Source organism: Abramis brama (genome assembly GCF_963993115.1).
Source record: "Abramis brama genome assembly, chromosome: 5".
In the NCBI taxonomy this organism is placed as follows: Eukaryota; Metazoa; Chordata; class Actinopteri; order Cypriniformes; family Leuciscidae; genus Abramis; species Abramis brama.
The window spans coordinates 21,267,208-21,276,865 of NC_139967.1; the positions used below are offsets into that span (position 1 = coordinate 21,267,208).

A 9,658-nucleotide genomic window follows, 5' to 3' on the forward strand; every position below is an offset into this window, starting at 1 on the left:
AGGATTTACTCAGGGCTTCATTCATTTTACTACAACACACACATTTTGAGACTGTTTATGTCTATTTATTAAGATGAAGAATTCCAATGCAGTGGAAAGCCTGTGTCCCTGAATATACATACATTCCAATGTATGTGGATGTCCTGAGGATGTCAATTACTCAATAATTTAGATATATAACATCTATGTGAATCAAATGTGAATCATGACAGCTTGTGGTATGGGTTGGAGGGAGATATGTTGAGCTCACGGATGCTAGTGCATGTAGGCCATTACACTGCATCTGTCCCTGGGCTACTGCACAACAATGAAGCCTTTCATTCTCTCTGTAGCCCCATGTCAGCCCCCTCCCCATTAGACACACACACCACTTACTCCCTAACTGCTACCACCTCCTCTCCCTGTCCTCTCCCCACATCTTTCCTTTCCGCTCCTCTCCTCCTGACCTCTTTATCACATTCTCTCACTGGTTTTGTAAGACAGTCATTGGCATCAGCTTCACAGTCGAACACGGACACAGGAAGATTTAAGATTTATTTAAAGGAGTAGTTCACTTCAGAATAAAAATGTCCTGATAATTTACTCCAAGATGATGTTCATGTCTTTCTTTCTTCAGTGAAAAAGAAATTAAGGTTTTTTCGTGTTGATTCGTGTTGAAGTCCTCTATATGGAGAAAAGGCCTAGAATTTTTTCCTCAAAAACCTTAATTTCTTTTCTACTGAAGAAAGAAAAACATGAATATCTTTGGATTATGTGGGGGTGAGTAAATTATCAGGAAATTTTTATTCTGAAGTGAACTAATCCTTTAATATCAATGTATGGATAATGGATAAATTATATATAAATAATGGATCATTTGTATGGATAAATACTTTGTCCAGGAAAAACCTTTTTTAGGATGTCTGTTCACATTGTCTGTACAATGCGTACTGCGTTTGTGCGAGAGACCTGAGCGCTTGAAAACAAAGTCCACTAGATGCGCATGTACTCTAAAAGATTATTAAAATGTTCTTCACACAAAGAAAAACATGGTTGTTATAAGAACTGAAAGGTTCTTTAGGGAACCAACAATGGTCCTTCTATGGCATCACTGTGAAAACTTTTATTTGTAAGTGTTGTTTTGGTGTAATGAAAAAGTTAAATTAAGGAGGAACACTTGAATTCATTGAAATCAAAGTGAACATTTCCCTTTAACCAATGAGTCATACTTAACTTATATTTGCTTATCCATGCATTCATTCACTGACCTATAAAATCATGTGACTGACAGTGGCAGATGTAGGAATGAAGTTATCAAATTAAATATGACAAGTTCATTTGAGCACTTAACATAACTCAATGTGCAATCGAAATTATTGTTTAAATGATTTTTAGTTTAAATCACATTTTAGTTTTGATTTGGAAATTGTCAATTACTACAGACATGATTTCTGGAACAGTACATGACACTATTCATTTATCAAGATCATTGTTGATATTGTATGTATCAGTTTCTATACAAATGTCAATTGTAGCATAAAGATACACTGTAAAAAATTGGTAACCTGCAAATGTTACATTAAAGAGCTGTTTTTTTTTTTACTTAATTTGATTAATAAAAAATAATTTTGTTGGTGTAAATTAATGTATTTAGGATGATTCAGCAATATTAAATAATATATTTTTTACTTGACCAGTTAAATTAGATGTTATCAATTTTAGGTTACCATTTTTTAGGCTACTTGCACACACACAAACACACAAAGATGAATGCATATTCAAATATGGAGCCCTGCACATGACATGCTGGAAACAAATATGTATATCGTGGCCAACAATTAGTAATGCGTTCCCACAATTTACTAACACGTCAGCACGTTTTGCTAATTTGTTCCCTCGTTTTAAGTAAATTGTGCGCAAATATAGAAAACTGTCCCCATAAGGTAGCTAAACCTAACAAAACATCCCTGTGGTTACGTTCAGCTGACATCCTCAATTAGAAAAATTATTCAGAAATTGATTTATTCCATAAATCTAAATCTTCATTATAAATATGAAAAATCTGACTTTTAGGATCAGGTATTGGGTTTGTATTATAATATTTATTATTGTAGTCATTATAATTAATTTAATGCCAATATTTAGTTCAAGCCCTCTAATCCGATTGGACAAGCAGAGTTTAAGAGTTTGTATCACTCTGCCCGGTATGTGTCCACAGTGTTCTGACCGGAGTATGTGAGTGGTGATGAGGGACAGCAGAGCATATGTCATATTGCTTTATTACATAAAATTAATAGACGTCTATGGGTATGAACACATTTAGATAAACGTGTATGAGTGTGTGGGGTCGCCGGACATCGCTGTTGCTATACTGTAATTTTTCATATAAAAATCAATATGCAGGAAAAGAATGACGTTCTTTCATCTGGCAGTTTGCCTGAACTGATGTGCTCTAGAGTGTCATAGATGCATCAGAACTAATACAGACTAAATCAGCCGCTTCATCATCTACAGCCTTTTCCTTTACATTACATACAGATATTTCTTGGGTTTGCTTTTCTCATTCTTCAAATATAGAATCTTGTAAAATGCTAACTCTACTTCACACACCTAGGAATGAACTAAAAGTTCATAACTTCCTAATACACACCAACCATATATAATAACATTACTATTTATCATTCAAAAGACACACACTACACTATGTTCTATTCATGGCTTCATTTTACAGATTAGATCCGTTGAGAAATGAAGGCACAAAACAATTAAAGTCTTAATTATGTTAGACTACAGTATTCCCTGGTTAAAATAGATGGGGTTTCCCAAAAGGAAGGGACAGAATGACTGATTAACCGTAAGAAAGAGGGGAAAAAAAGGGACAGGGTCTCATATGACTTGCAAAGGTCAGATACATGGTTATGTGTTGTTTCCTTCATTGGAAACGGACCACTTACCAGTTATTTTTAATTCTGATAACATAAGACCTAAGGAGCTGTCAATCACATACTGGCATTCCTAAGAGACATTCTGCAAGCTGGCCTTTCACCCAATCATCACAGAGGGACAGATAGAAAGAGAATGCTGTCAAGTTATGTATCTACTGAATGACCTCAGAGAGGGTCCACGGAGGATCCACACAATCTTCAACGTCAGCATTATACTCACACATACATACAGAAGGTCTGGGTGTTATGAATCTGCTTACAGTTCAACAATAGAAAAGTGTGATTACTGACCATGTGCATATATTGTATATCTTCATGTCTATGAGTGGTTCGGACTGCTTTATATGTAGAAGTGAAAAAATTGCAAAATGAGTCCCAAACAAGTCAAGAAAAGGGAGAATCAGCATATTAGAATCAAATCAGCATATTAGAATGATTTCTAAAGGATTTAGGTCTTCTGTGGCACTTCTATGGCACTTCTGTGGCACGCAAAATTTGAATGATGTTATGAGAGGAATGTGTCACAAATTCAACACAGTACATTGCACTCTACTGCGTATGGGGCTTGGAATGCCTACAATGAGCTTTGGAACTGGACCTTGGAGCATTGGAAGAAGGTTGCCTTGTCCAATGATGAGTCCCCTTTCTTCTACATCCAGGGTTTTTCCTGGGTCAAAATTGGTCTTCGGTGGTGACTGACGAACATGGCCAATTGGCCATCCACACACAAAGTACAAAATCACCTTCCCATGTGAACTGCGAGCTCAGTACTGACAATAAATCCAAAAAAAAGAAAAGAAAGAAACAGTTTGTAATATTAACGTATTCTGTTTATTAATGAAATAAAAATAATCACTGTCAAGACAGATCATAAAACAAAATGTCTAGAATGATTCTATTTAAAAAAATCTGTATATTTACATGTATTTACTGAGTGACTGATTTGAAAAGTTCAAAAAGAACAACAAAGTAACATATAACATAGAAAAAGTGGAAGGTCTGTTGTTTTGCATTTCACACACTCCAAGACTTAATGCACAGATCATTTAACATACAGTATCAGATTTTTTTCCCCATCCATTGCTATGATTATCATCACACTGCGCATTTAAATACAGTTGTCAATCCAGAAACTGCAATGTGTAGTTAGCAGCATGAAAAATGTATATCAGCCTATATGCAGAAAGCAAACAACGATCACTGCCATTATTATCACTGAAGCTGCACTCTTGTGAAAACTCCTGTTATAATCAATGAAGCTTTCTGCGTTTTGCAATGAATCTCTCCTGACATCCTGTTTATGCTTTGTTGGTTATAATGAAAAGATTCGCAGGCATGCAAAACACCCGCTGAACAAAAACGCCGCCGTTTTGAGCAGTGTTGAACGGATTCTGAATTAAACAAATAACTTAAACACCTCTGATTGGCCATTGCGTTCAGACGTTCAACAGATATGTCTGTGATTGGCTACAAATCTCAACGCTACAAAAACATGTTGTAAATAGAAACCTTTGACGCTCTCCACAGAGCCCAAACACTCACGGGAGCATTTTAAAGCAATTGGCTATCAGCGGGTACCGGTATCATCACATTAAATAAAAAACAAAAACTCTCAACACTCAACCTTGAGCTGTAACAACTGTTCATTCAGGCATGCTTATATGAAGCCCCATCATGGAAAACTTCTCCATTGCATAAAATAAGCTATTTTTTAGTATTACTTTGTGGTTTCATGAACACATTCACATCAGGTGTGCAAGGAAAGCTGCTCATCAGGGCTTGATTTCATGAATCATATATTCATGAAAGCTCATTTACTCGCTAATAAGGGGGAAAAATGTTACAGAGAGAAAAGAGAAAGAAATAGGCTGTATAAGAAGGTCAGTACGAATTATTTACTGTTGTTTTCAGCAGAATTTCACCCAACAAAGGCATGAATTCTAGACTTGTCTCTGAGGGAACCCGCTAACCCAGAAATCGTCAGCAATGAAACACATTAAATAAACTGACACTGACATCCCCCTAAAAAGTCCAGAACAACCCACAATCAAGTTCTTAATCCCTAAACCCTGATGCATGAAGCTAGAAGCATGAGTTTCAGAGTACGTTTAGAGATGACAAAACCATACAAATCCAACCTTATTTAGATCAGGTTCTCACAACGCTTGGTATAAACATCAACTCTGTCAACTCAGGGTTTGATTCAGAGTGTGTGATTAACTATAACTATAATCAGAGAAGAGAAGAGAAGAGAAGAGAAGAGAAGAGAAGAGAAGAGAAGAGAAGAGAAGAGAAGAGAAGAGAAGAGAAGAGAAGAGACTAATACATATAAGCAGGATAGAAAGGTTTATGAAAATCATGGAGCTGAAGCACTTTGATCTCTTAGCAGGCCTGTCACAAGCTCTAAAGGTAACAAGTCATGCACATACACACATTCCTGCTCTCTGTGATCAAGCAACAAATCCAACTTAAATTGTCTTAGTCTGCCTTCAGTCTGAACTACAAGGTTCGGTGTGAGTACAAGGCAAGGACATATAGAAAATTAGCACACACACATACACAAACTGACCAATCAACCAAAATAAAGGCAGTCATTTCCAATTTCCATTAGCTGGACACCCCGCAGAGATCACTCATGGAAAATAACAAGGCTTTCTGTGCCCCAGTCTCTGTGAGTCTGTGAGTGTGATCTCTCTTTTATCAATGTGCAGGGAATGAAATATGAAACCTCAGGTGCAAAAATACTATCAGTACACACCCTTAACTAAGCACACACAGACTCTGCAGAGAATGTGATAAATATAGAGGAACAGACTGTTTTTTCCCCAGCTAATGAGTCTTACATTGCAAAAGACGTGTCTGAGAAAACAGCTGCTGTGGGCCAATCAGTGGTGATTACTCAGCACTTAAGAGTCTGTGTCTGTGAGAGAAAGTGTCTGACAGACTTACCCTGATTCTTCTCATAGCAGCGACAATCTCCATGCGACTGTTGGGTCTTGGGACATCCAGGCTGCCAACATACTGAAAAAAAAACATGCTTGAATGTTAGATGAAGAGTGTTCTGTTTAAACTCTGATATTAAATGCAACAGAGGAATCAACCGGTCTAAAATTAATGAGGCAGCTCCATTTGCACAAACACACTTTCTAGGTTAATGAGTGCAAAGTTACTTTTGCATCGGCAGGACATTGCCAGCCTCATTTCTCAAAGTCTGTTTATGCTTAAATGCATCTAAATTCAATGGTTCTCAACTGATTTTGCTTCAAGACCCACATATAGACAAGTGGTGACCATACCAAAGTTGCTACAAAAAAAAATCTTTAAAATAAAAAATGTATCAATATTACCAAGAACTGCATAGGCAACAACAATACGCTAACTTATTCAAAAGACAAACTAAAAATATGCCTGTGCACATTCAAGTTTGATTATTTGCATACACAATAATAATAATAATAAAAAAAAAAATTAGGGACAGAAATTAATGAGGGCAAGACCCAACATTATATATTTGTAAATGTGAAGGGTAGATCATGTGCCAGCCGCAAATAACACGCTTAACCAAGTATAGGCTCTGTGTTTACAAACAACATTGTGTTCATTCATGGCTTTAATGACCTGTTCTACTTATCTCCAGCTTCCAAAGTCTAAATCCAGCTGAGAGGGACAACAATACTGACAACAGTTCAGCAAAAATAGCAACAATACAGCTGATTTAAGCTCTGAAAGACAAGACCGCAATACTGCGGTCAGAATGTGTGATTTCGAATGTGAGTGGTTCTAGGTCTTGGCTTTCCAGCCAATAAAATTCCTGGAAGATAATCCTGCATTACAAATTGGAGCTAAAATTACTCAGCAATAGGCTTCTGAGTAGCTCAGTATACAAAGGCTTTAGGTTTCCTGGGACATTTAACTGTCTGCAAATATGAAACGCTGACAGATAAGCTCTCTGGGAAAACACCAGTATTTATAACATTATGAGAAAACAGACTAAAATTTGAATGGAATATGCAAGATGCAGATGTATTTAAGAAATTACTATGGTAAAAATAGAAGAGTTATACGGGACCTTAAAGCATGTGCTGGCTTTCATTAATGGGCACAACTTAAATATTTATTAAGTCACTTACAGTAGTGGTCATAAGCAGGCAAGTCAGAAATGCTGCGAGAATGCCAAACAGGACACTGGTTGGTGTATATAAATATAGGCAATAAATAAAAACAATTTATAATCCTAAATAGGTTTATAGTAATATTTCATGTAATGAAATTTATTACAGCACAGAGTTAAAAAATCTAGCAACTGTTTGTTGCTTTTAGTGGTGGACAAAATACACTTACTGTCCCAAAACCTCAGCCATTGATTGGAAATTGATGTTCAATGTCTTGCTATACCAAGGCAGCTCAATATGTTTTTGAGACACAGCCAAGTAGGGGTTTATTCTATGAAATGTTAATGATTCAATGTCAAAGTCAGATCTAACCACAGCTTCTGAAGAAACCAAATAGCATACCCTCCAGAGTTTTAAAGACATCTCGGCTCAGTTAAAGTAGCCTACCAGTGTAACCAGCCGTGCAGCCATTAATGGGAAAGTTGAGCCAGACACCAAAAATAGTGTCGGTGAAAAAAAAAAAAAACTCTGCATATGGGTTAGTGACATTTCTCGTCTGGATTTATGAAGTTAATCAAAAATACATTAAAAAGCATGGTGGACATTTTTCCAGATTCTGAATTAAAAGTAAATTTAATTATTTATTTATTTTATAAAGTCAAAATAAAAACGGAGGGTGAAACGTAAGCTTACGTAGTTCAGATATTGTTCAGATTTATTAATAAAAAAGAAGGGGGAAAAATCAGTCCAATGTTGTTTTCGAAAATTATGCAAATTCAGCATGGCGCAACCAACATGCAGAAAGCATTGGTTGTCATAACAAGAAAACAATTAAATAGTGAGGTTTTTAAATATTACATATTTTAAACATCTTACCTTTTTTATAAAAATGCTCTTAAACGGGTAACCGTAAAAAAAAACTTTCTTGATATCAATGACTCAATTTCAAAATATTTGTGATGAAAATATTATAACCTTATTATAACCATTATAGCTATATTTAATATATATTTAAATACTTGTTTAAAAAAATGAATATTAAGAATACATTTCTATTAACTTGGCACGTGTGTTTTAAACTCGATTTATAAAAGATTTCTCCTTTTTTCCCCTCTCTCTCGGACATATCCAAACGTCTATTCGGTGGCATTTTCACTTGTTTTCACCTAGAGTCTGGTGTCATCGCTGCTATCCAAAACATGATAATCATGATTGTCTGATGTATAAATTACCCATACACAGCAAGTGACGTACATAGGCTATACTCCAAACGACTACACAAGGTATCGGTAGATAGTATAACTAACAATGTAAATTGCTACGTTTACAGTGGAGATAGTCGGTTTCACCTTGGCTTGGAAGTGTATTCCGTGTTGATACGCTTCCTCGTTGTGAAGCGGGACTCGCGAATCCGCCACATCGTCCACCAGGTTGTACCTGTTTCTCCCGTGCATTTTCATTGGGACCCGTCCGGATGCTCGGCGAGAAATTTCTTCTGCCAGTCCCCAAGCTTCAAAACTACTGCCAACTAAAAAAAGATAGCTCTAGTTTAACAAGCAAAAACAAGTCGCCGATACAAGAGCGATTCAAAGCGAGGGAGCCCATTATAGCAGCAGCCCGGGAAAAGCTCAATGAAATCACAGGCTCTTCAGCACAAAAGAAATGGGTTGGGCGCCTCTATCCCCCCCTCAGCCCTCAGACATCAGCTGCGTTTATACAAGCCTGGCTCCGGCTCAAGTTGTTGAAGTGCCTCAGCAAGGAAGTTTATTAAAAGATGTGCTACGGGTGAATTCTGCACGCCTCGTGTGCTAATGACATGCTTTATTTGCGTTGCTCTCTTCTACCTCTGATGCAATTCTCATGGAGCAAAGTTCCGTCTGCTGAACAGCATTCAAGTCTTTCAAACCACATTTAGCATAATAAAAGCGCACTTCCTTATAGTTCAGCATTGATGAATTTCAACAGAACACAACCAGTTCTCATAACCTATATTTAAAAGTTCTCATATATAGGCCTAGGTAAAAACATTAACAATTAGTCCTGTATTTTGGTGTAGGCCTACTAGCCTACTACACGTTTTTGATAGGCTATGAATTTTAATATACTGTACGTCATGTGTATAGATTCTGCAGCTTTGAAAACAGATTCAGAAAATGGGTTGCATTTGCAAACAGGTTCTATTAAATTGGCCTTTTTGCTCCACAAAGCAGATATCTGGGTCTGAGACTGAATTTACAAAGATTTAAAGGTATATGCAATGCTTTTCATAAACACATTTTGTTATACTGTTTAAACTCTCTTCACATCCTGATAGCAATCAATAATAGAAGTGGTCTAAATATTAACAAAAAAATTCTTCTGTGGAAGACTCAGGATCAAAAAATGTTCGTCCAATCATTGCATTCAGTCCAGATGCAATGGATGTCCTACTTGTCAACATAATATATATTCCATACCTCCGCGCACCCTGCTCACGCAGACATCACCGTGCATGTCATCAGCGCGTTCCGCAAGGCTATACACAGAGTTGTAGACAGACAGTCACCGAGTGCTGCAAACAAACAGCAGCCACCTTTACAGTTCCTCCTGAACTAAAAGAACGAGCTTATGCTTTAGCTTATG

At 36.7% G+C, this 9,658-nt stretch overlaps 1 protein-coding gene across 5 annotated transcripts in view; it reads right to left on the reverse strand.

The window, feature by feature from the left end:
• Window positions 1–8,945, reverse strand: part of LOC311083902 (carboxyl-terminal PDZ ligand of neuronal nitric oxide synthase protein) — a 49,030-nt gene extending 40,085 nt beyond the window's left edge. For 4 of the 5 annotated variants that reach the window (XR_014606380.1, XR_014606381.1, XR_014606382.1 and 1 more), the window contains exons 1-2: window positions 8,386–8,860; window positions 5,874–5,945 (exon numbers count right to left, since the gene is read on the reverse strand). Coding sequence is in view for 2 of the 5 variants with exons in the window: in XM_084115673.1 (XP_083971799.1) it covers window positions 5,874–5,945; window positions 8,386–8,496 (183 nt within the window). In the remaining 3 variants the exon portion in view is untranslated. Of the gene's footprint in view, window positions 1–5,873; window positions 5,946–8,385 lie in introns of all 5 variants that reach the window. The other variant, XM_084115672.1, reaches the window with a different exon arrangement.
• Window positions 8,946–9,658: the final 713 nt, after the last annotated feature.